At 48.2% G+C, this 26,574-nt stretch overlaps 1 protein-coding gene across 3 annotated transcripts in view; it reads left to right on the forward strand.

Moving 5' to 3' along the window:
• Nucleotides 1-26,574, forward strand: part of LOC105485054 (eukaryotic elongation factor 2 kinase) — an 89,547-nt gene that overhangs the window by 31,601 nt on the left and 31,372 nt on the right. For 2 of the 3 annotated variants that reach the window (XR_011616343.1, XM_071084228.1), the window contains exons 3-10: nucleotides 11,606-11,706; nucleotides 15,659-15,719; nucleotides 17,560-17,597; nucleotides 18,059-18,230; nucleotides 23,876-24,025; nucleotides 24,712-24,844; nucleotides 25,102-25,229; nucleotides 25,957-26,158. Coding sequence is in view for 2 of the 3 variants with exons in the window: in XM_071084228.1 (XP_070940329.1) it covers nucleotides 11,606-11,706; nucleotides 15,659-15,719; nucleotides 17,560-17,597; nucleotides 18,059-18,230; nucleotides 23,876-24,025; nucleotides 24,712-24,844; nucleotides 25,102-25,229; nucleotides 25,957-26,158 (985 nt within the window). In the remaining variant the exon portion in view is untranslated. The remainder of the gene's footprint in view (nucleotides 1-11,605; nucleotides 11,707-15,658; nucleotides 15,720-17,559; nucleotides 17,598-18,058; nucleotides 18,231-23,875; nucleotides 24,026-24,711; nucleotides 24,845-25,101; nucleotides 25,230-25,956; nucleotides 26,159-26,574) is intronic. The other variant, XM_071084229.1, reaches the window with a different exon arrangement.

The raw sequence follows: 26,574 nt of genomic DNA on the forward strand, positions 1-26,574 counted from the left end.
CCCCCTGCCCACGCAAAAAAAATTTGCTTGATCTGAGAATATCTTAGAGATCATTCCACATCAATACACGTAGATGACCTTTTTTAAAGAATTTCTTTTGAGATAGGGTTGCCTGGGCAGAAATGCAGTGGTGTGATCATAGCTCACTGCGTTGAAATCCTGTGCTCAAGTGATCCTCCCACCTCAGCCTCCTGAGTAGCTGGGACCACAGGCATGTGCCACCATGCCCAGCCTGTTGTTGGTTATTTAACGGCTGAATATCATTTCACTGTTGGAAGCGCCATAATAAATGTAGCCAGCCCCTCCTTGTAGGATATGTAGGTTATTTCCAGTCTTGTCCTGCGACAAACAGCACTTCCTTGTGCATGGGTCTTTGTACCCATGCATGGGTGTGCCCACCAGAGGACCCTCCAGAGGTGAACTGGCTGGGCAAAACATTTGTGTGTTTAAACCGGGATAGGTGTTGTCAGTTTCTCCTCAAAGAGGTTACACCATCGTGTGCGCCCCCCATGATGGGTGGGTACACCGGCTTCCCATGCCCTTATTTGGCCAACTTTGGTGATTACACTCATACTTGTAACCCACTGAGGGCGGCTCTGACAGCATAATCAAAGAATAATGATTGCCTTGGGAGGCCGAGGCTGGCGGATCACCAGAGGTCACGAGTTCAAGACCAGCCTGACCAATATGGTGAAACTCCATCTCTACTAAAAATACAAAAATTATCTGGGCTTGGTGGTGTGCAACTATAGTCCCAATTACTTGGGAGGCTGAGGCAGAGAATCACTTGAACCCAGGAAGCGGAGGTTGCAGTGAGCCAAGATCGTGCCATTGTACTCCAGACTGGGCAACAGAGCAAGACTCCGTCTCCAAAAAAAAAAAAAAAAGATTAGGCCGGGCGCGGTGGCTCAAGCCTGTAATCCCAGCACTTTGGGAGGCCGAGACGGGCGGATCACGAGGTCAGGAGATCGAGACCATCCTGGCTAACACGGTGAAACCCCGTCTCTACTAAGAAATACAAAAAATAGCCGGGCGAGGTGGCGGGCGCCTGTAGTCCCAGCTACTCGGGAGGCTGAGGCCGGAGAATGGCGTGAACCCGGGAGGCGGAGCTTGCAGTGAGCTGAGATCCGTCCACTGCACTCCAGCCTGGGCTACAGAGCGAGACTCCGTCTCAAAAAAAAAAAAAAATAAATAAATAAAGATTAGCAGTTTTTGGAAATATAATTCACATGCCATACAATTTACCCATTTAAAATGTGCTATTCAAAGCCTTTGAGTATGTTCATAAAATTATGCATCCATCACTACAACCACTTTTAGAACATTTTACCCAAAAACTAAATTCTATAGCCCTGAGCCATCACGCTCTAATACCCACATCCCACCCAGCCCCAGGCAACCACCAGTCTGCTTTCTGCCTCTCTGGACTTGCCTTTTCTGGACATTTTACATAAATAGAATCATACAACATGTAGCCTTTTATGTCTGGCTTCTTTCACTAAGCATAATTTTTTTTGTTGTTTTTTTGTTCTGTTTAGTTTGGGACAGTTTCACTCTGTTGCCCCTGCTGGAGTGCGGTGGCGCGATCTCGGCTCGCTGCAACCTCCGCCTCCCAGGTTCAAGTGGTTCCCCTGCTTCAGCCTCCCAAGTAGCTGGGATTATAAGCAACATGGTAAAACCCCACCTCTACTAAAAATACAAAAAATTAGCCAGGCATGGTGGCACACGCCTGTAGTCCCAGTTACTGGGGAGGCTGAGGTGCAAGAATTGCTTAAATCTGGAAGGCAGAGATTGCAGTGAGCTGAGATTGTGCCACTGCACTCCAGCCTGGGAGACAGAGCAAGACTGTCTCAAAAAAAAGAAAGTGCAGATAGTTTGCTATTAAGGTCTTAGTGTATATTTCAGACTTTACTGTATTGCACTTTAAATATACAGAAATATGGACTTTTTGTTGCTACTGTGGGATCATGCTATATGTGTCTTCAGTAACCAGTTTTTTTCCGGCAAGTAATAAATCATCATGTCTTTTCAAATCAGTAAATATGGATATAGCATCCTGATGACTCTGTCAGCCCATTGTATGGCTACACCACAGTTTCTTTAAGCATTGCCTCTTGTGGGATACTTAATCAGTTTCTAGGTTGGTTGGTTTGTTTGTTTTTGAGATGGAGTTTCGCTCTTGTTGCCCAGGCTGCAGTGCAATGGCACGATCTCAGCTCACCGCGACCTCTGCCTCTGGGGTTCAAGCGATCCTCCTGCTTCAGCCTCCCCAGTAGCTGGGATTACAGGCATGCCCAACCACACCTGGCTAATTTTGCATTTTTTGGTAGAGGTGAGGTTTCTCCATGTTGGTCAGGCTAGTCTCAAACTCCCGATCTCGGGTGATCCGCCTGCCTCAGCCTCCCAAAGTGTTGGGATCACAGGCGTGAGCCACTGCATCTGGCCAGTTTGTTTGTTTTTTAAGAGATGGGGTCTCACGCTGTTGCCCACGCTGGAGTGCAGTGGCACAATCATAGGTCACTGTAGCCTCAACCTCCTGAGCTCAAGTGATCCTCCCACCCCATCTCCCCAAGTAGTTGGAACTAAAGGCATGCACCATCACGCCTGGCTAATTTTTGTATTTTTTTTTTTTTAGAAATGGGGTCTTGCTTGCTGCCCAGTCTGCTCTGGAACTCCAAGTGTCAAGTGATCCTCCTGCCTTGGCCTCCGAAATTGCTGGGATCACAGGCATGACCACTGTGGCTGGTTTCCAGTTTTTTGCTGCTGTATTCCATGCTGGGTTCCACTGATAATTGTACCAAACCTCTAAGTGCATGTGGCATAGATTGTGGCCTCCACACACCACTGTTGGGCTCTTCCCATCCCAGAGCCTCGCTGTATTCCCCCACTTCTTCCTGCTTCTTTTATTTGAGCCCTTGATTTTGGTTAAACCCATTACTGCTCTCCAGGAGGGGAGAGGAGTTGGGCTGTCTCTGAGTTGTATTTCTTTTTTTTTTTTTTTCCTCAACTTCCCAGGTTCAGGTGATCCTTCCACCTCAGCCTTCTGAGTAGCTGTGACTACAGGCGCATGGCACCATGCCTGGCTAATTTTTTGCATTTGTGGTAGAGGGTTTTGCCATGTTGCCTAGACTTCTGAGCTGTATTTCATAAAGTCTGTAGAAGTGATGATTGGGAAAAAATGATTTTATAACATTCATGAAGTGACTGTATAACAGGTGATATTTCAAGAAGGAGGTCTGGGTGAGTCACTGGATGTGTCCTCAAGTAAGATCCAGAGGCCTTGATTACTCTGATAATGGCAATAATAACAGTAACCTAAAATCGGCAACAACAGGGATAAGATCCCACGTGCCAAAACATTTGTAAACACATTGCCGGCACTCCACCCTCACTCCTGGCATACTCGATGAAGTAAATTATTATTACTATAATAATCATTATTATTATTTCCATCTCCCTTTCCTGGTATATAATTATTATTATTTCACTATTATTTATTTTTATTTTGTACTCTCAGACTTTGAAATATCACAGCCTTTCTATTCTGTAGCCAGGATAATATTTTCCTTTTTTATGAAATATCCGGCCGGGCGCGGTGTCTCAAGCCTGTAATCCCAGCACTTTGGGAGGCTGAGGCGAGGGGATCACAAGGTCAGGAGATCGAGACCATCCTGGCTAACCCGGTGAAACCCCGTCTCTACTAAAAAATACAAAAAAACTAGCCGGGCGAGGTGGCGGGCGCCTGTAGTCCCAGCTACTCGGGAGGCTGAGGCAGGAGAATGGCATGAACCCGGGAGGCGGAGCTTGCAGTGAGCTGAGATCCGTCCACTGCACTCCAGCCTGGGCGACAAAGCGAGACTCTATCTCAAAAAAAAAAAAAAAAAAAATCCACAGACCTCTGTTCTTTTTTTTTTTTTTTTTTTTTTTTTGAGACAGAGTCTTGCTCTGTCACCCAGGCTGTAGTGCAGCGGTGCAATCTCAGCTCACTGCAACCTCAGCTCACTGCAACCTCCACCACCTGAGTTCAAGCGATTCTCCTGCCTCAGCCTCCTGAGTAGCTGGGAGCACAGGAATGCACCACCACGCCCACCTAAATTTTGTATTTTTTTGTAGAGAGGAGGTTTCACCATGTTCACCAGACTGGTCTCAAACTCCTGGCCTCAAGTGCTCTGCCTGCATCGGCCTCCCAATGTGCTAGGATTACAGGCATGAGCCACCACGTCCAGCCCACGGCTGTTCTATGTAAGATTAATTAACCTACTCAACAACTGAGTTCCGGAATCCTTAGAACTAGAGGATATTAGAGCTGGCATGGCCTTAAGAATCATCTAACCTGGCCAGGCACAGTGGCTCATGTCTGTAATCCTAGCATTTTGGGAGGCCAAGACAGGTGGATCACTTGAGCCCAGGAGTTTGAGACCAGCGTGGGCAACATGGTGAAACCCTGTCTCTACAAAAATACAAAAAATTAGCCAGGTATGGTGGCATGTGCCTGTAGGCCCAGATACCCGAGAGGCTGAGGTGGAGGTTGAGGTTTCAGTGAGCCACGATTGCACTACAGCACTGCAGGCTGGGTGACAGAATGAAACCCTGTCTCAAAAAAAAAAAAAGAAAAAAAGAAAAATCGTCTAACCCAGTAATTTAGTTTCTTAACTTTGATTTACACATACAATACCTAAATACATTCTCATTGTAAAAAGAATGCAAACAACATAGATAAACTGAGGTCTCCTTGAGCAACTTCTTATCTCTTTCTATTCCGAGATAAGCATTATATTAGTTTCATATAAATTACTTTTCAGACCTCTTTTTATGCATTTGCATATAAGTATACATTTGTGTATATGTCTACAGACACACACATCCTTAGAAAATCCATGGTATTGATTTGTGGGTTTCCTCCACCAGTAGGTGGTATCACAGTGTTTGTATTGTTCTGCAACTTGCTTTTTTTCCCCTAAACAATAGGTCTTAGAAATTGCCCTGGCTGGGTGTGGTGGCTCACGCTTATAATCTCAGCACTTTGGGAGGCCAAGGCAAGTGGATCACCTGAGGCCAGGAGTTCAAGACCAACCTGACCAATATGGTGAAACCCAATCTCTACTAAAGATACAAAAAATAGTCAGGTGTGGTGGCGCGCACCTGTAATCCCAGCTACTTGGGAGGCTGAGATAGAATTGTTTGAACCCGGGAGACGGAGGTTGCAGTGAGCCAAGATCGCACCACTATACTCCAGCCTGGGCGACACAGCGAGACCATGTCTCAAAAAAAAAAAAAAGGAAAAGAAAAAAGAAATCACCCATGTTAGCATCTCATTTTCAGTAGAACAAGTATATGTAATCATGCCCCTACAGATAGGCAGTTTGTTCCTACTGCCTGATCATTATAGCATTGTAAAGTGCTGACCTTGAGGCCGGAGTTCAAGATCACCCTGGACAACATAGACCTTCATCTCTACACACACAATTTTTGTAATTAGCTGGACATGATGGTGAGCACTCATAGTCCCAGCTACCCGAGAGGTTGAATTGAGAGGATTCCTTGAGCTCAGGAGTTGGAGGCTTCAGTGAGCTATGATCCCACCACTGCACTTCAGCCTGGGCAACAGAGTAATACCCGGTCTTGAAAAAAAAAGCACTGATTATCCTTGGACCAGCTTATCTGGGCACACCTAGGTAGGTGATAGGAATGGCTGGGTCAGAAGTCGGTGCAGAAGAAGGTTCATAGCCACTGCCAGGTGGCTCTCAAAGGTGGCAGTACCTGCTTCCATTCCCCTCCTGATGGTAACGTATTACTGGTGATTTCCAGCTCAGGCAGGGGTCACCCATAATGAGCACTGCTACCCCAGTGAGCCACTCTTTCTGGTGGGCATGTGTCTACCCTGGTTGCAGGGGCCACAAAAAAGTGGACCACCAGCAGCCAAAACTTTCATCCTTGTTTGTAAACAAGGAAATGGAGGTTCCCATAGCCAGTCAGTGGTGAGCTGGAATCAGGGACATGAATGTTAGTACAGGACTTTTTATACTGTCCTTATTAAAAACAAACAAACAAAAACCAGTTGCATTAATCCCACCTGTTGCCAGTAAGGTTTGGCATGACTCTGGGTTTGGAAAAAGAAGGTAATTTTGATCCTATGAAATACCACACCCTCTAATTCTGCAGTACTTTCCTCCCTGTTTTGTGGTTGGTGCCACGGCATCCAGCCAGGAGGTAATTTCTGTTGCTAATCTTCACTGAATGGGGACGGCCCCTGTCAGTGGCTTAGGGAGTGGCAGAGTCGTTTGAGAGAGGCAGTGTCAGAGAACTGTGTGTTGCAGACAGAGAACAGGGCACCTGTACAGACACGCTTGAGTTCTCAACACTGCAGGCTCTCCTGACAGGTGGAGGTCGAAGGCTGTCCCTGCCATTTGTAGCAGCTGGAATATGAGCCGAGACTGTGGTTCTTTAAGATACAGGGATTGGGCTGGTCGTGGTGGTTCATGCCTGTAATCCCAGCACTTTGGAAAGTCAAGGCAGGAGGATCACTTGAGCCCAGACGTTTGAGAACAGCCTGGGCAACATATCGAGGTCCCGTCTGTACAGAAATTTAAAAAATTAGGCATGGTGGCACACGCCTGTCATTCCAGCTATTCGGGAAGCTGAAGCAGGAGGATCATTTGAACCCAGGAGTTTGAGGCTGCAGTGAGCTATGATCACGCCACTGCACTCCAGCCTGAGTGACAGAGCAAGACCCTGTCTCTTTAAGAAAAAAGTACAGGGGCTCGGTGCGGTGGCTCATGCCTGTAATCCCAGCACTTTGGGAGGCCAAGGCAGGCGGATCACAAGGTCAAGAGATTGAGACCATCTGGCCAACATGATGAAACCCTGTCTCTACTAAAAATACAATAAGTATTTTTAGTAGTAGCTGGGCGTGGTGACGCGCGCCTGTAGTCCCAGCTACTCAGGAGGCTGAGGCGGAAGAAGCGCTTGAACCCAGGAGGCAGAGGTTGCAGTGAGCCGAGATCACGCCACTTCACTCCAGCCTGGTGACAGAGCCAGACTCCATCTAAAAAAAAAAAAAAAAAAGAACAGGAACCGAAATTCAGAAAAATGTTTTAGACGTACACATGTCTGCTGTGGAGTTATTTACAACAGAGTACAATCAGTGATAAGCTTGAAGCCTAACAGTGGAGAGCAACAGGTGAATAATTAAGTCAATAAGAATAAAGTTCTACAGTAAATTATTATGCAACTATTAAAGCAGGATGCAAATAACTTGTGAATTTTATAGTTATCCGATGTACTTGCCTGTGCCAAAAAAATTTTAGTGATTTGTATACTGCTTCTTGGAGTATAACTTAGGATAAATTTTTTTGGCAGAGAACTCAGTCATTTATAGATTTTAAATGAGATCCAGCAGTTACATTTCCCAAAAAATATGTCCTTCTGAGATCTTGCACATGCGCACAGAGATTTGGATAGGAAGATGTTCACTTCAGCACTGTTTGTACTAGGAAATGTTGGAGAGAATCCAAACATTATTCAACTGGAGGTTAGACAAATACCTTAAGGTTACATTCATATAATTGTGTATCTGGCCGTTCTGGAATGAAAGGAGGTCACTCAGCCCGTCTGCACATATGACATGGAAAGATGTCCAAGATCTTGCATTAAGAAAAGTCAGATGCACAACAGAACATGTGGTGTGGTCCAATTGCTCTTTCTTTTTATTTTTATATTTATTTATTTATTGAGATGGAATCTCACTGTGTTGCCCAGGCTGGAGTGCAGTTATGCGACCGGGGCTCACTGCAACCTCCACCTCCTGGGTTCAAGCGATTCTCCTGCCTCAGCCTCCCAAGCAGCTAGGATTACAGGCTCGTGCCACCATGCCCAGCTAATTTTTGTATTTTTAGTAGTGACAGAGCTTTACCATGTTGGCCAGGCTGGTATCAAACTCCTGATCTCGTGATCTGCCCTCCTCAGCCTCCCAAAGCGCTGGGATTACAGGTGTGAGCCACCACGCCCGGCCTAAATTGCTCTTAAGTACGTGTTGGTGTTCACAGAGACATAGGAAAAAATTTTGCAGAATGTCTACATCAACTGTCAACTGTGGTTTTCAGAGGAAGTGGATTAGGGAGGACTTCCGCTTTCTAATTCAGAGTTCTATAGTGCTTGCAGTTTTTATGTTATGTGATGTAGATCATACTTTGGAATCAGAAAAAAGAAAATCAAGATCACTAAATAAAGCACAAAGTCCCATTGACCCACTCTCCTGAAAGGAGGTAAATTATATTTTACAGTATGATACCAATCTTATTAAAAAATGCATGTAGGCTGGGCACGGTGGCTCATGCCTGTAATCCCAGCACTTTGGAAGGCCAAGGCGGGTGGATCACCTGAGGTTAGAAATTCAAAACTAGCCTGGCCAACATGGTGAAACCCTGTCTCTACTAAAAATACAAAAATTAGCCAAGCATGGTGGCTCACGCCTGTAATCCTAGCTACTCAGAAGGCTAAGGCAGGAGAATTGCCTGAACCCAGGAGGTTGCAGTGAGCCAAGATCACACCACTGCACTCCAGCCTGGGTGACAGAGGGAGACTCTGTCTGGGGGGGAAAAAAACAAAACAAAACAGCATATAGAAGATCTGGAAAAGAATTAGTCCACAGCATTGACTATTGCTCCAGAGGATGGTATGTGGTGGATTTGACTTTTCTTGGTCTTCTGTATTTTTCAGTTTTTAAATTAAGCCTAAATTAGCTACCAAAATAGAAGAAAAGAATTACAGGCTTTATTTTTGAACTTTGCAGCAGTAAAAAAGCCCCAGCAGCCTAGGCACAGCAGCTCATGTCTGTAATCCTAGTGCCTTGGGAGGTTGAGGCAGGAGGATCACTTGAGGCCAGGAGTTCAAGACCAGCCTGGGCAACAAACGTAGTGCGACCCCATCTCTGCAAAATAAAAATCAAAATTAAAAAATTAGCTGGGCATGGTGGTGTGTAAGTGTAGTCCCAGCTACTCAAGAGGCTGAATAGGATGGCTTGAGCCCAGGAATTTTGAGGTTGCAGAGAGCTATGATTACACAATTGCCACGTAGCCTGGACAACAGAGAGAGGCCTTGTCCCTATTTAAAAAACAAAACAAAGCAAAAACCCAAAAACAAAAGAAAGCCCTAGAGAGAGTGAGAGGCCTGGGCTGTGTGTGTGTGTATTGGAAGGCCCAGCTCCCCTGCCTGAGCTGCTTCTATTTTGAGCAGGACCCAGTGAGGGGCTCAGGCTGGGGATGAGGTGAAGCCCTGTTTGGGCTGAGTCCTTGGGAAGCTGGACTCTTTTTTTTTTTTTTTTGAGACAGAGTCTCGCTCTGTCACCCAGGCTGGAGTGCAGTGGCCTGATCTCTGCTCACTGCAACCTCCGCCTCCCGGTTCAAGCGATTCTCCTGCCTCAGCCTCCTGAATAGCTGGGATTATAGGCATGCACCCACCTTTTTTTTTTTTTTTAAGTCGAGATGGGATTTCACCATGTTGGCCAGGCTGGTCTCGATCTCCTGATTTCAGATGATTCATCCGCTTTGGCCTCCCAAAGTGCTGGGATTACAGGTGTGAGCCACCATGCCCGGCCACTCTCAATAGGTTTTGATAGATTTGGGAGTTCTTTTGGGTCATCACAATGATGGAGTGGTGGGCACTGCTGGCATAGAGTTAAGGAAGGCCGGGAATGCCAGCAACCCTGAAACAGGGCTATTCTGCGCGATGAATTTTCCTGCATCCCACAAGACCTTGGCACAGCTCATAGGAATCGTTTCATAATTATCTGAGGCCAGAGTTAAACCGTATGTTATGTGTAAAGGCAGCATATCCTTTGGGAGGCTGAGGTGGGAGGATCGCTTGTGGCCAGAAGTTCAAGACCAGCCTGGGCAATATGGTGAGACCCTATCTCTACAGATAATTAAAACATTAACCGGGTATGGTGGCTCAGCCTGGAGTCCCAGCTATTCAGGAGGCTGAGGTGAGAGGATCACCTGAGCCATGATCATGCCACTTCACTCTGGCCTGGGTACAAGGTGAGACCCTGTCTCTTAAAAAAAAAAAAAAAAAAAATTTAAAGGCAACATATCTTTGGCATGGTTCTAATATGCTCTGAGCTTAGAAATGTATGTTATCTGCAAATTACATATAGGCCAGTAAAATGGGGTGTTATACAATATTTATTATAAAAAGAGATCATTGGGTCTGGTAGGGTCAAGAATTTTCACCAGAGATGCAGCCTTTTTTTTTTTTTTTTTTTTTTTCTGAGACAGGGTCTCCCTCTGTCACCCAAGCTGGAGTGCCATGGTGCAATCTTGGCTCACTACAACCTCTGCCTCCTGGGTTCAAGCAATTCTCCTCCCTCAGCCTCCTAAGTAGCTGGGATTACAAGCATGCGCCCCCATGCCCAGCTAATTTTTGTGTTTTTAGTAGAGACAAGGTTTCACCATGTTGGCCAGGCTGGTCTCAAACTCCTGACCTCAGATGATCCACCTGCCTCGGCCTCCCAAAATGCTGGGATTACAGGCATGAGCCACTGCACCCGGCCTAGAAAAGTTTTATACCCCCTAATGGTGTGTGAGGATACTCATTCCCTGATACCCAGGCCTGCACGAGCTAAAATGTTTTATCTCATTAAAATAATTGCCAACCTGCTGTAATCCCAGCACTTTGGGAGGCCGAGGTGGGTGGATCACTTGAGGTCAGGAGTTTGACACCAGCCTGGCCAACATGATGAAGCCCCATCTCTACCAAAAAGTACAAAAATTAGCCAGATGTAGTGGTGTGCACCTGTAAGTCCAGCTATTCAGGAGGCTGAGGTGGGAGAATTGCTTGAATCCGGGAGGCAGAGGTTGCAGCGAGCCGAGATTGCACCACTGCACTCCAGCCTGGGTGACAGAATAAGACCCTGTCTCAAAAAAAAAAAAAAAAAGAGGCCAGGCACAGTGGCTCATGCCTGTAATTTCAGCACTTTAGGAGGCCAAGGTGCAGGGATTACTTGAGGTCAGGAGTTTGAGACCAGTCTGGCCAACATGGTGAAACCTTATCTCTATCCAAAAATGCAAAAGGTAGCCAGGCGTGGTGGTGCATGCCTATAATCCCAGCTACTTGGGAAGCTGAGGCATGAGAACCGCTTGAACCCGGGAGGTGGAGGTTGCAGTGAGCCAAGATCACGCCACTGCACTCCAGCCTGGGTGACAGAGTGAGACTCTGTTTCTATATATATATATATGTTATTTTCTCTGTCTCTCTCTCTCTATATATAGTGTGTGTATGTATATATATTCTATATAATATATATATATATTTTGTGTGTGTGTGTGTATATATAATGTTTGCCAACCTGAATGGGGGAGTGGTACCCTATTTTCATTCTCAACTCATTGATTCCAAGTGTTGTGTAGTTAAGATGTGCCATGTCTGCCGACAGGGAGGCTGTGCCTGTGAGTACAGAGAAGCCCGAAAGGCTACTAGACAGGAGTCTCTCTCTGTCCTGATACTGTCTGCCTCTCCAGAGGAATTAACAGGGCAGGAAGAGTCTGCACTGTCCCCAAAGTCCCTGACCTGGGCCTGATGTTCCTACCTTCCCCTTTGCCTTCCACAGGAAGCCTGGAAGCACGCAATCGAGAAGGCCAAGCACATGCCCGACCCCTGGGCTGAGTTCCACCTAGAAGACATTGCCACCGAACGTGCTACTCGACACAGGTCAGCAGCTTGTGCGGGGTCTCGAAGAGTCCTGGGGGCTACACGTCCAGCTTCTGCTCCCAATCAGTGAGGCCTAAGTACTCTTGGGGGTCAGGGGAAGGGAGTCATCATAACAGCAGCTAATATTGGAGTGCTAATGCGTGCTTAAGGCCCGGTGCATTGCCTCACTGAATCCTTCCTGTGGTTCTCACAAGGTACCTATTAGACAGGCTAGACTGAGCTAGTGTTTTTAAATTGTTGCAGATCTCTGGCCGGGTGCGGTGGCTCTCACCTGTAACCCCAGCACTTTGGGAGGCTGAGATGGGCAGATCACTTGAGGTCAGGAGTTCAAGACCAGCCTGGCCAACATGGTGAAACCCCATCTCTACTAAAAATACAAAAATTAGCCATAGCCAAGCGTGGTGGCTGGCGCCTGTAATCCCAGCTGCTCAGGAGGCTGAGGCAGGAGAATCACTTGAACCCGGGAAGTGGAGGTTGCAGTGAGCTGATATAGCACTGCTGCACTCCAGCCTGGGCATCAGAGTAACACTCCATCTCAAAAATAAAGTAAAATTGTTGCAAATCTCTAAAACATTTTCCAATATATTGATTGAAGAAAGTCCACTTATAAGTAGACACGCACTTCAAACCCATGTCATTCAAGCGTCAACTGTGCTTGCCCCGGGCCGGTGCCAACTATGCAGTTCTGGAGCGCTTTCCTCCCTCTGAGCCTAGGGGAGGTTAACCTGCCAGGCCTCTGCTTGTGTTTCCTGGTGGAGGCGTCAGACTGTGGGAAACCTGTTCTCACCGAGGGTGGGGTGCTCTGGAGTCTGCCCTGGCTGAGAGGTGCGCCAAGGGAAGCCTCCAACTAGAGCTAAGAACACCTTAGCCCGGAGGGAGGTTTCAAACTTTAGGAATCCACTGAGCCGAGGAGATTTCCACCAGGCAAACTTGTGTGAGGCCTGGCCAGGCCCAGGGGCTGATTTACTCTGGGAAAGGAGAGATGAAAATGTTCCCGGAACCCTCTCCAAGCTCTGTCTGCCTTAGGTATGCACCTATCTTTGGCAAAAGCACACTTAATTTCACCTACTGTATCCTCACAACACAGAATGCTTCTGTGAGCTCAAAATGTGTGGGGGTTTCTCCCTGCCCACAAGCAAGCAGTCAGATCTGCAGTGGATACCAGCAGATGTGCCTCTAATTCTCTTCCTCTAATGGAAGGAATTAGAGGAGTTTTGAATTGGGTATCCTATGATGCAGTTCGACTCTGACACCATCTACCTGGAGATAGCATCAGATTCCACAGGTCGAAGGCTCAGTCCTCCAAGACCGTCCCCGACTTTCACTGCTGATCGCAAGCCACAAGTGGTTTCGCCTGTGCTTCTGATGAGCTATAAATCAGGGTTCCCATGACCCCCCTCCTTGAGTTTGATTAACTTGCTGTAGCAGCTCACAGAACTCAGGGAAATGCTCATATTTACTGGTTTATTATAAAGGATGTTACAAAGGGTACAGAAGAAGACTGGGCATGGTGGCTGATGCCTGTAATCCCAGCACTTTGGGAGGCCGAGGTGAGTGGATCACTTAAGGTCAGGAGTTCGAGACCAGCCTGACCAACATGGTGAAACCCCGTCTCTTCTAAAAATACAAAAATTTAGCCAGGCGTGGTGGTGGGCGCCTGTAATCCCAGCTACTCAGGAGGCTGAGGCAGGAGACTTGCTTGAACCCTGGGAGACAGAGGTTGCAGTGAGCTGAGATCACGCCACTATACTCCAGCCTGGGTGACGGAGTGAGACTCAGTCTCAAAAAAAAAAAAAAAAAAGACATCACTTTGGAGATTCCAAGGACTTTCAGAGTTGCATGCCAGGAAATAGAGTCTAAAACAAAATATATATTTACCATCACACAACCTGGTATTGGGGCTCAGAAAATGATACCCCAAAGTGAAGGCTTCAGAAACAGCCTTTCTTTGACCTTCTCCTGCCCTCCTGTCTCTCACCCCTCATTGTTCCCTTAAGAAGCCATAGAAACTAGAATTGGCCAGGCGCAATGGCCCACGCCTGTAATCCCAGCACTTTGGGAGGCTGAGGTGGGCGGATCACGAGATCAGGAGTTTGAGACCAGCCTGGCTAATATGGTGAAACCCTGTCTCTACTAAAAATATAAAAATTAGTCGCGCATGGTGGCACGCGCCTGTAATCCCAGCTACTCGGGAGGCTGAGGCAGGAGAATTGCTTGAACCCAGGAGACAGAGGTTGCAGTGAGCTGAGTTTGCCCCACTGAGCTGCAGCCTGGGCAACAGAGCGAGACTCTATCTCAAAAAAAAAAACAAAACAAGAATTGCCTTTCCCCACTACCGGTCATAGAAACTAGAACCCCTTTTCCCCAAAGCCAGCCATAAAACTTAAAAATATTACTCTAGGCCAGGTGCAGTGGCTCACGCCTATAATCCCAGCACTTTGGGAGACCAAGGCTGGTGGATCACTTGAGGCCAGGAGTTCAAGATCAGCCTGGCAAACATGGTGAAACCCCTTCTCTACAAAAATACAAAAAAAAAAAAAAAAATTAGCCGGGTATGGTGGCAGGCACATCTGTAATCCCAGCTACTCAGAAGGCTTGAAGCAGGAGAATTGCTTGAACCCAAGAAGCGGAGTTTGCGGTGAGCCAAGATTGCTCCACTGTACTCCAGCCTGGGTGACGGGGAGATCCTGTGTACAAAAAAAAAAAAAAATTATCTAACCTTACACGAACTTTCTGTACAATAGCTGACCATAAATAGATTATGGAATAAGATCCTCATCCCAAAGGAGTCCTACCCCATACCCAAGAGAAGCAAATGCTGTAACAGAGCGTCTAAGAAGAATCGAACAAGCCTTGCTGGCCCACTCAGTCTGTTACCATTAGCTCATCTCCTTTTTGCCCAATCACATTGCTCCACGCCATCCCTGCTTCACTGAACCTCAGCATTAAATTGGATCAGTTCCTCTGTATCTTTGAGTCTTCATTCTGAAGGCTTCCATGTCACATAAAACTGGGCTGTTGTCCATGACCCTTATGATGGGGAGGAAAGAGATCACTCCTTTCTACCCCTACACCTACAACACTTCTCCTGTCTAGACTCAGAGACGGAACCCTTACCCACCACTGTGTGCCCAGCTGCCTAGCAAGATTGAGGGCACCACCATCACCTTCCCTCCCTGGGCCATGCCGTTCATTACAGAGACCAGTTATGATGAGGATATTGTTTATTCAGTCATTCATCCACCTTGTGTATTTATTTTTATTTTTATTTTTTATTTATTGAGACAGAATCTCGCTCTGTCACCCAGGCTGGAGTGCAATGGCACGATCTCGGCTCACTGCAACCTCTGCCTCCTGGGTTCAAGCGATTCTCCTGCCTCAGCCTCCTGAGTAGCTGGGATTACAGGCATGCGCCACCATGCTTGGCTAACTGTATTTTTAGTAGAGATGCAGTTTCACCATGTTGGTCAGGCTGGCCTCAAACTCCTAACCTTGTGATCCACTTGCCCCAGTCTCCCAAAGTGCTGGGAATACAGGCGTGAGCCACCGGGCCCAGCTATGTGTATTTATTAAGCATCCATGCACACCAGGTCCTGGATGACCAAGACAGACATGGGTCTGCTTTTGTGGGGTTACAGTCCATTGGGGGCCCCAGATGCAGAACAAGCCAGTAAGCAGCACAGCAGTGAGAGCTGGGGATATGGAAATGGGGGACATGGTAGAGAGGGAGCAGTGGGTTTGAGGAAAGGATCGGAGACCGGTGTGTTGGGACTTGGGAGGGAGGGACAGTGTTTCCAACCCAACCCAGAAGGTTGGGTGGGCTGTGAGCCAAGGTGGAGAGTGGGTTGGTTCTGAGGCCCATGGGGAGCCCAGAAGGGTCTTTGGCCTTTAGCCAGTGAGAAACAGGACCGTGTGATGGACACTGTGCCCTGGGGTGGGTGGGTCTCTGCAGGTACAACGCTGTCACCGGGGAATGGTTGGATGATGAAGTTCTGATCAAGATGGCATCTCAGGTGAGCAGGGCCTTGAATCCCATGGGCACAGGGCTGAGCAAAAACTTTCTGCAGCTGACTTTGGTCTGTGCGCCCTTCTCTCCCACTCCCACTTTGTTTAATTTTTGTAACTTCGGGGGATTCTATGTTATTATTTATTTATTGGTTGCAACCAGCATTTTTTTTTTTTTTTTTTTTTTTTTTGAGGCCGGGTCTCTATTACCCAGGAGCGCAGTGGCACGATCACAGGTCACCGCAGCCTTGACCTCCTGGGCTCAAGCCATCCTCCAACCTTAGCCTCCCCAGTAGCTGGGACCACAAGTAAACACCACCACGCCTGGCTAATTTTTTAATTTTTTTATAGAGACGTGGGTTTCACTATGCTGCCCAGGCTGGTCTCAAACTCCTGGGCTCAAATGATCCTCCTGCCTCGGCCTCCCAAAGTGCTGGGATTATAGGCATGAGCCACCACACCAGGCCACAGCCAACCTTTTGAAGGAAAAAAAAGATAAAAGACTAGAAAATAGAGTATTTCCTTCATATTGAGGTTAGGATTGCTTTGTGAAGCTTTGTTTTAGTGTAATATACAATATACACAGAAAAGTGTACAGCTCACTGATTTATCACAAAATGAGCACACTGCCTTACCAGCAGCCCATATCAACAAACAGAAGGCAACCAGCCTGCCCAAGCCCCTCTCAGTCACTCCCCCCATACCCACAGGGTAAGCACCACTCTGAATCTTATCACCCTAGATTACTTTTACTTTTTTTTTTTTTTTTTTACTTCAAATAAGTGGGGGCTTATTTGAAGTAAAAAATAGGTATTCATTTTGGAGACGGGGTCTTCCTCTGCTGCCCAGGCTGGGGTAGAGTGGTGCATGATCTTGGCTCACTGCAGCCTTGAACTCCAGGGCTCAAGCAATTCTCCCACCTCAGCCTCCTGAGTAGCTGGGACTACAGGTGTGCACCGTCACACCCAGTCAATTTTTAAATTTTTTTTGTTTTTTGAGACAGTTTTGCTCTTGTTGCCCAGGCTGGAGTGCAGTGGTGTGATCTTGGCTCACTGCAACCTCTGCCTCCAGGGTTCAAGCAATTCTCCTGCCTCAGCCTCCCGGGAAGCTAGGATTACAGGCATGCACCACCACAGCCGGCTAATTTTTGTATTTTTAGTAGAGACGGGGTTTCTCCATATTGGTCAGGCTGGCCTCGAACTCCCAACCTCAGGTGATCCACCCACCTCAGCCTCCCAAAGTGCTGGGCTTACAGGCATGAGCCACTGTGCCCAGCCTTAAAATTTTTGTAGAGAGGGAGGTCTTGCTATGTTGCCCAGACTGGTCTTGAACTCCTGGCCTCAAGCGATCCTCCTGCCTCAGCCTCCCAAAATTCTGGGATTACAGGCATAAGCCACTGCTCCTGGCGCTGCAGGTGTTTTGGTCAACATGTTGCGTTGGTTTTCATTGCTGCATGGTATTTCATTGAAGGAATCAACCTGGTTGATTTTTCCAGTATATTGTTGCTGGACACATAGGTTGTTTCCACTTTTTTTCTTCTAAAGTCCGGGCTGTGAAAATGTCCTCTGAGATGCACTGTCCCTCCCCCAATATCCTGCCCCCGTGAGTTCTTCCCCTCAGCTGGGATGGAGGAATGGGGGGTCCTTGTCATCTCAGCAGCCTCTGGGTTGGAAGGCCTCTATGACTTTGGTGCTGAGACATAGGAGGGAGATCCCCGGGAATTTCAGGATTGAGAAGAGGCCCAGGGCACCCATTTGATGGGTGGCATGCAAGGGGAGCACCTCCTGTCTTAGGGTCCCTTTTGGGTGGGGCATGGGGACTGATAACACTCTATGTGGTGTCTTTCAGCCCTTCGGCCGAGGAGCAATGAGGGAGTGCTTCCGGACGTAAGTGACTCAGCCTGACTCTTGGGGCCCTGCCCAGAGTCCCCCCCAGGCTCCTCAGAGCTGAGGCACTGGGACATTTGCAGCCAAGGAATGGAGCCAGGGTCCCCTCTGCCTTCTTGTAGCCCAGGTTCCTCTCCATCTGGTCTCCCTCAGGCCACACGTTGGGCCTGGCTGTGAAGATGGGCTCAGGAGGAATAGGGAGCACCCCACTCACCTCTGCCCTGGTGTTGGGAGGTCAAGGGAAATGGGATTGGAGACATTTAACAGTGACCTTTAATCCTCCCATCCCAACTCTTTGAAGATGCAAAGGGGTGGGGAAGTCCTTCCTAGTTCCTGCATTTTGTTCCTGCCGCCAGCCACCCATCCAGGTCAGACAAGGTCTTGCTGTCCTGAGGACTAGGGTTGTGTCCCTGGTGAACCCCAGAGTACCCAGGTAGGCCCCCTGCTGCCTCTCCCCACAGGAAGAAGCTCTCCAACTTCCTGCACGCCCAGCAGTGGAAGGGAGCCTCCAACTACGTGGCGAAGCGCTACATAGAGCCGGTAGACCGGGATGTGTACTTTGAGGACGTGCGTCTACAGATGGAGGCCAAGCTCTGGGGGGAGGAGTATAACCGGCACAAGCCCCCCAAGCAGGTGCGTGGCCCCGCTACCTGCCCCCTTTCCATGCCAGGGCAGCTGTGCACAGTGTCTGGGAAAGAGGGCCATGGTGGGTTCCTCTTTCATCTTTTTTTTTTTTTGAGATGAAGTCTTGCTCTGTCACCCACCACCACTACCAAGGCTGGAGTGCAGTGGTATGATCTTGGCTCACTGCAACCTCCATCTCCTGGGTTCAAGTGATTCTCCTGCCTCAGCCTCCTGAGTAGCTGGGATTACAGGTGCCTGCCACCATGCCTGGCTAATTTTTGTATTTTTAGTAGAGATGGGGTTTCACCATGTTGGCCAGGCTGGTCTCAAACTCCTGACCTCAAGCGATCTGCCTGCCTCAGCCTCCCAAAGTGCTGGGATTACAGGTGTGAGCCACCATACCTGACCTCTTTCACCTTCTTCATAGTAGCTAATAACAACCACTGTTTACTGAGCGTGATGAACCAAGTCATTTATTTTATTTTATTTTTTTTTTTGAGACAGGATCTTTCTTTATTGCCCAGGCCAGAGTGCAGTGGCATGATTACAGCTCACTGCAGCCTCAACCTCCTGGACTCAAACAATCCTCCCAGCTCCACCTCCTGAGTAGCTGCGACTACAGGGGCATGCAACCACGCCTAGCTAATTTTTGTATTTTCTGTAGAGAAAGGGTTTTGCCATGTTGCCCAGGCTGGTCTCAAACTCCTGGCCTCAAGCAATCCACCCACCTTGGCCTCCCAAAGGGCTGGGATTACAGGCATGAGCCATTGCACCTGTTCCAAAGTCATTTATTCCTAAAAACAGCTCTGAGGTTGGAACGTTTTATCCTCAATTACAGATGGGATCTATTGGTCAGGATTTGTGTTTGCAAATGAAAGAAACCCACTCAAACTGCTTAATCGAAAAAGAGAATTCATTGCCTTATGTAACTGAAAAATAATGCTGGCCACAGGCATGGCTGGATTCAGGATTAAAGTGAGGTTGTCAGAATCTTCCTCCATCTCTGACCTGGGTGTCCTTCTGGGTTGGCGTCATTCTCTGGCAGCTTCTGCACTTGTGGTAGCACTCTGGCCCCCAGCAGGCCCAAGTTCCTGTTAGAATGACAAAACTTATTTTCCCAGAAGTTCCAATAAAAGTCCCAGAGCTGGGTTTCATTGGCTCTGATGAGGTCAGATCCCTATTGCCGAACCAATCACAGTGGCCAACGGGTGGGAATATGCAGACTGGGCACACCCTAGCCATGTGCCTGCCCTTAGAGCTAGCAATGTAGGTGTTCCACCCAGACCACAGGGACTGAGACTGGAAAAGGTGAGATTCCCAAGAAAAAGCAGAAGAAAGAGCTGGTAATGTATATTAGTCCGTTTTCACACTGCTGATAAATACATATCCAAGACTGGGTAATTTATAAAAGAAAAAGAGGTTTAATGGACTCACAGTTCCACACGACTAGGGAGGACTCACAATCATGGTGGAAGGCAAAAGGCACATCTTACCTGGTGGCAGACAAGAGAGATTGAGGACCAAGCAAAAGGGGTTTCCCCTTATAAAACCATCAGATCTTGTGAGACTTATTCACTATTGTGAGAACAGTATGGAGGAACCACTCCATGATTCAATTATCTCCTACCAGGTCCCTCCCACAACACCAGGGAATTATGGGAGCTACAATTCAAGATGAGCTTTGGGTGGGGACACAGCCAAACCGTGTCAGATTGGATACTATGTCCGCTCTTTGGGGACCCCGGGCTCAAAGAGGCTAAATGACTTGCCCAACCAGGCAGAGCTGGAGCCAGGGCTCAAATGCAGGCTTTTCAACCCCCTGCTAGGTTGGCACCTTCATTTGAGTCCCTAGGGTGATGAGTGACTGAGGCCAAGCAGAATTCCCTGTTGCCTTTGGGCATTTGAGGAAGGATCCATGCCTCTGCCCTGCATGAGCCCATAGCTCAGATCTCCCACAGCTTGAGCATCTCCTACGTATAAGGCACAGTCTCCTGGGTGTGCAGGATTTATTGAGCACCTGCTGTTTGCAGGGCCCTTGATGAAGCATACTTGGGACAGGCGCAAGAAGCCACAGTCCCCACCTTGGGGGGCTCTAGCTTCCTCTGCAATTCGCAGCCCTCCAGCCTGGCCTCCTTTCTCTTCCTCCACAAGCTTGTTCCTGCCCCAAAACCTTGGCCCTGGCTGTGGGCTTGGCTGGCATCTCGTGTCACCGTGATGCTTGCATGTCTAGCTCCTTGTAGTTCAGGTCTCAGATCCTGTGTCACCTCAGCCAGCCCATCTCAGACCACCCTGAGAAGCGGTCCCTCTACCCCAGTCACCTCTGCCACATCATTCTGGGGTGTTTTTTTTTCTGTTCTTTGGAGCAGTTAGTGTGCCATTCATTTAGTTAATACTTTAGGTGCTTCTCTCACCTAAAGGCAGAGATTTTATGTTGTTCACTGCTGTCTCCTAGCGCCTAGGTGTCCAGTAAATAATAATGTGGTAGGCTGGGCACAGTGGCTCATGCCTGTAATCCCAGCACTTTGGGAGGCTGAGATGGGCGGCTCACCTGAGGTCAGGAGTTTGAGACTAGCCTGGCCAACATGGTGAAACCCCCATCTCTTATTAAAAATACAAAATTAGCCAGGCGTGGTGGTGCATGCCTGTAATCCTAGCTACTTGGGAGGCTGAGGCAGGAGAATCACTTGAACATGAGAGGCAGAGGCTGCAGTGAGCCGAGATTGGGCCACTGCACTCCAGCCTGGGTGACAGAGCAAGACTCCATCCCCAAATAGTAGTAGTAGTAGTAGTAGTAGTAGTAGTAGTAGTAGTAGTAACTGCACTCCAGCCTGGGTGACAGAGCAAGACTCCATCCCCAAATAGTAGTAGTAGTAGTAGTAGTAGTAGTAGTAGTAGTAGTAGCAGCTGCACTCCAGCCTGGGTGACAGAGCAAGACTCCATCCCCAAATAGTAGTAGTAGTAGTAGTAGTAGTAGTGACAGAGCAAGACTCCATCCCCAAATAGTAGTAGTAGTAGTAGTAGTAGTAGTAGTAGTAGTAGTAGTAGTAATAATAATGTGGTTGACTTAAGGGAGGGAGAAGGACGTGGTTGTTTGAGGAGGTCCTGGCTGTACACCATGGCTGTGCCACTGCCCCTCGCCCAGGGAGCCCTCTGGCCAAGCAGGTGGCCCTGCTGTAAGTTTCCTCGTAGGGATGGAACCAGCCTTTGGGGCAGAACGTTCTGAGAACTGCCCCTCCCTGCCTTCCCCTCAGGCCGGTTCTCAGAACCAACTGAGTCCTCATTTGGGGCAAGTTCTCACCTCTCAGATCAGGACCCCTTCGGCCTCTGCAGCTGTTGTCTGCATGCCTGGTGACCCACTCTCCGTGGATGGTCTTTTCCTTGGGAAACCTGGACCTAATCCTCCCAGGAAGTGGCATTGAGGGGGACATGGAGACCAAGGATGAATCCTTGTGTAACAGGGCAAGAGGTGCAAGCTAGAGTCCCTACTCCACTTTACAAACCATATGCACTATTTATACATTTTCTTCTGTGTACAAAATTAAACATAGACTTTGTAAAAAAAAAAAAAAAAAAAAAAAAAAAAAAAAAAAATTCAGCGAGGAATGTCAAAGTTCCCTATAATTTCCCATTGCAGGGAGAATACTGTTTAGAGGTTGGTTTATATTTCTGCTTTTTAGAGGTTGGTTTATATTTCTCTAGAATTGTAGCTCCTGATAAAAATAAAATGAGTGGCCAGGCACAGTGGCTCACACCTATAATCTCAGTACTTTGGGAGGCCCAGGGGGGTGGATCACTTGAGGTCAGGAGTTCAAGACCAGCCTGGCCAACATGGTAAAACTCGTCTTTACTAAAAATACGAAAATTAGCCAGGCATGGTGGCGGGTGCCTGTAGTCCCAGCTACTCGAGAGGCTGAGACAGAGGAACCCAGGAGGCAGAAGTTGCAGTGAGCCAAGATTGTGCTACTGCACTCTAGCCTGGGCAACAGAGTGAAACTCTGTCTCAATAAAATAAAAAATAAAAGCAAACATTGCCTGGCTCCTTTTTGCATCAATAACTTTAATTTACAGACTGAGTCTGAGACCCTGTTTATGCAGGTAAGGAAACTGAGGCACATAAAGGTGAAATTCAGAAATGTGCCCAAATTCACAGTATTACAGTAAGGCATAGTCTAAGTTGCTTAGCAAACAGACCCAAAATATGTGCAGACACGAAATGGTTTCTTTTTCACTTGTGTGGAGGTCTTGCATTGGTGGGTGGCTTGGGGTAGGCTGGTGCCTCATCTCCTTGAAGCCATCTAGAGACCTGGTTCCTTTGGTCTTTTTCTCTGCTATCCCCTCAGGGGTTTGCCATGGACCACATAATCAGTTCTGGCTCCCAAGCAGAGTCCACCTTACAGGGCAGACTGGAGTTACATCATCACAATGCTCACTTCCCATTGGCCGGGCACAGTCATGTGGCCACACTTAGCTGCAAGGGAAGCTTAGCAATATCGTCTCTAGTGGGTGGCTGTGTACCCTTTTAAAACTCAAAGGAAAACAGAGCTGAGCACAATGGCTGCAGCTTGTGATCCTAATACTCTGGGAGGATGCTGGAAGGCAAGAGGATTGCTTGAGGCCAGTTCAAGACCAGCCTAGGCAGCATAGTGAGACCTCGTCTCTATAAAAAAAAATTTAGATATGAGCCACGTGTAGTGACACACACCTGTAGTCCTAGCTTCTTGGGAGGCTGAGGTGGGAGGATCACTTGAGCCCAGAAGTTCGAGGGTGTAATGAGCCATGATTATGACACTGCACTCCAGCCTGGGCGACACAGTGAGACCCTGTCTCTAAAATAAATTTTTTTTTTTTTTCCCGGCAGAGTCTCACTCTGTCACCCAGGCTGGAGTGCAGTGACGTGATCTTGGCTCACTGTAACTTCCGCCTCCTGGGTTAAAGTGATTCTCTTGCCTCAACACCCTGAGTAGCTAGGATTACAGGCATATGCAAGCACGCCCAGCTAGTTTTTTAATTTTTATTTTATTTATTTATTTATTTATTTTTGAGACGAAGTTTTGCTCTTTTGCCCAGGACTGGAGTACAGTGGTGCAATCTTGACTTACTGCAACCTCCACCTCCCAGGTTCAAGCAATCCTCCTGCCTCAGCCTCCCGAGTAGTTGGGATTACAGGCATGTGCCACAATGCCTGGCTAATTTTGTATTTTTGGTAGAGACAGGGTTTCACCGTGTTGGCCATGGTTGGTCTCGAACTCCTGGCCTCAGGTGATCCACCCACCTCAGCCTCCCAAAGTGCTGGGATTACAGGTGTGAGCCACCACACCCAGCCTTAATTTTTGTATTTTTAGTAGAGGCAGGATTTCACCATGTTGACCAGGCTGTTCTCGAACTCCTAACCTCAAGTGATTCACCTGCCTCGGCTTCCCAAAGTGCTGGGATTACAGATGTAAGCCACCGTGCCTAGCCTAAAAATATATTTTTTTTAATTTAAAAAAAATGAAAGGAAAAGAGATTAGAGTCTGGGCATCTCCAGGAGCTCTGGCAATAGAGAGCTAGTAAGTGATGGAGCCAAGATCTGAGCCTCTCAGCCCTCCCCTTGCCGTTTCTCAGAGGAGGTGCGCCTGGGCCCTCCCACCTGAGCCCACTCCCCATCCCACCAGGTGGACATCATGCAGATGTGCATCATCGAGCTGAGGGACAGACCGGGCAAGCCCCTCTTCCACCTGGAGCACTACATCGAGGGCAAGTACATCAAGTACAATTCCAACTCTGGCTTTGTCCGTGATGACAACATCCGCCTGACGCCGCAGGTGAGGCCCGGGCTCACCACCACCCTCTGCCCACCACAGCCCTTGGGGTGAGATCCTGGCCAGGCTCAGCCCCTAAAGAGGAAGGTCCCTGTGGGCTTGGAGTCTCACTCCCAGAGAAGCCTCTTGGAACATTCAGAAGGCGACTGTAACGAGACGCCCGTCACCCCCTGATAGCTTCTGTCACCTAAGATGGCCACAGGACCTGCAGCTCAAGGTCCCTGCCCAGCCGGGCGCGGTGGCTCACGCCTGTAATCCCAGCACTTTGGGAGGCCGAGACGGGCGGATCACAAGGTCAGGAGATCGAGACCATCCTGGCTAACACGGTGAAACCCCGTCTCTACTAAAAAATACAAAAACTAGCCGGGCGAGGTGGCGGACGCCTGTAGTCCCAGCTACTTGGGAGGCTGATGCAGGAGAATGGCGTGAACCCGGGAGGCGGAGCTTGCAGTGAGCTGAGATCCGGCCACTGCACTCCAGTCTGGGCGACACAGGGAGACTCTGTCTCAACAAAAAAAAAAAAAAAAAAACAAGGTCCCTGCCCAACTGAAGAGGCCTTTTTCCTTTGTCTTTTCCTCCATATAACTTCTTGCAGAGAAAGCCCCTCAGCATGGGCAGAGGCGTGGCCAGTGCCTGCACAGCCTTCAGCCTGTCTCTTGACATCTCATTTTCCTTCCTGTGCCCCGTAGGCCTTCAGTCACTTCACGTTTGAGCGTTCCGGCCATCAGCTGATAGTGGTGGACATCCAGGGAGTTGGGGATCTCTACACTGACCCACAGATCCACACAGAGACGGGCACTGACTTTGGAGACGGCAACCTAGGTAGGTGGGGAAAGCCGGACTGTTTCCGCAGAAACCACGCTCCCTGCTAAAACCTCTGAGCTCTTTGTACAGCCCAGGAAACAGGCTGAGACATTGTATGCGCTTTTTCAAGATCATGAAGATGGGAACCTGGATGGCTGATGCCTCCCAGCTGGGCACGTTTTATACCTGCCCTAGCCATGTGTATGAGGCCCACCACTGCCTGTCCCCCGTCACAGAGCAAAGCAACACTCCAGACACCCCCGCTCTGTCCACAGGTGTCCGTGGGATGGCGCTCTTCTTCTACTCTCATGCCTGCAACCGGATTTGCGAGAGCATGGGCCTTGCTCCCTTTGACCTCTCGCCCCGGGAGAGGGACGCGGTGAATCAGAACACCAAGCTGCTGGTGGGTGCCCAGTATGACCCTGCTTGGCCTGGCAGGCCCTTCTGCTACCCGCAAAGCAAGCCCTGCTCCCCTGTGTGGTGACAGCCAGGTCAAGCAGTGCTTAACTGACGAATACCAGGCTGGAAGCATCTGTCCCACCCATGCCCCAGCCCGTCCTCTCCAGCTCGGTGCACAAAGTCCTCCTGAGTGTCCTTACAGTAGAGCAGCTGGTATCTGCTTAGGTTGGGCCCATTTTTTTTTTTTTACCAGAGTGAAGGGAACAGGCACGTGGAGATAGTGAGAAGGTGTGTGGTGTGTGTGTGTGTTTGTGTGATGTATTGACAAATGACTGAACGAGTCTTAGACCTGGCTCTCCAGGCACCTCACCAAGATAACTCCCGTCCCTCCCATTGCTACTTGGACCAGAGATAAGAGAATGCTGCAAAGACCAGCTTGGGATGCTGGACATAGAGTGGGATGCTTTCTCCAGCTCTGGGCTGTGGAATGTGGTCAGTGCTTTAGGGGATGCTGGCAGGTCCTCTGAGCCTCTGTTCCAGATGCCCTTTCTTGGCCTTAGGTTTAATCCCCTACTGCTTTTTTATTTTTTAAGACAATGTATCAGCTACTAAACAGGCATGTTTAGGAGCTGTGGGTGAAGGGGTTTCAGGGCTAGAAGGAACAACAGGAAGAGCCCTTTATTTCCCAGAGGGTGTGTGCGTGACATGAGTATCCCTGTTAATGTCCCCAGCAATCAGCCAAGACCATCTTGAGAGGAACAGAGGAAAAATGTGGGAGCCCCCGAGTAAGGACCCTCTCTGGGAGCCGGCCACCCCTGCTCCGTCCCCTTTCAGAGAACTCTGGAGATGAGAACATGAGCGATGTGACCTTCGACTCTCTCCCTTCTTCCCCATCTTCAGCCACACCACACAGCCAGAAGCTAGACCACCTCCGTGAGTGACGGTTCGGTCCTTAGTCACTGTGATTGGAGGGGACAGGTAGAGCAGAACTAAACCGGCTTTCATTTATGTTAGAAAAATCAGACATGCTAATCAAAAAGGTTCATGGCCCCAGTGATTTTATAGGTGAGTTTCATTGAGTGAACTTCCAAAACAGATCTTCCAAATGCTATAAAAACAACCCCTATTGTAGGAAACAAAGTAACTTTTATCAGTGTGTTTTATGAAACCAGCAAAACTCATACAATAAATTTGATATACCAAAAAAGGAAATTATATCCCAACCTTATTTAAAATTTTTGTGTATATAGAGAGAATAACAACAAAATCTAAATAGATTTTTAAAAAATCTAAATAGATATTAACAAATAAAAATAGTACTATGTTAAAAGGTTCACCTGTCACAGTTA

The sequence above is a fragment of the Macaca nemestrina genome, chromosome 18, assembly GCF_043159975.1.
Source record: "Macaca nemestrina isolate mMacNem1 chromosome 18, mMacNem.hap1, whole genome shotgun sequence".
NCBI lineage: Eukaryota > Metazoa > Chordata > Mammalia > Primates > Cercopithecidae > Macaca > Macaca nemestrina.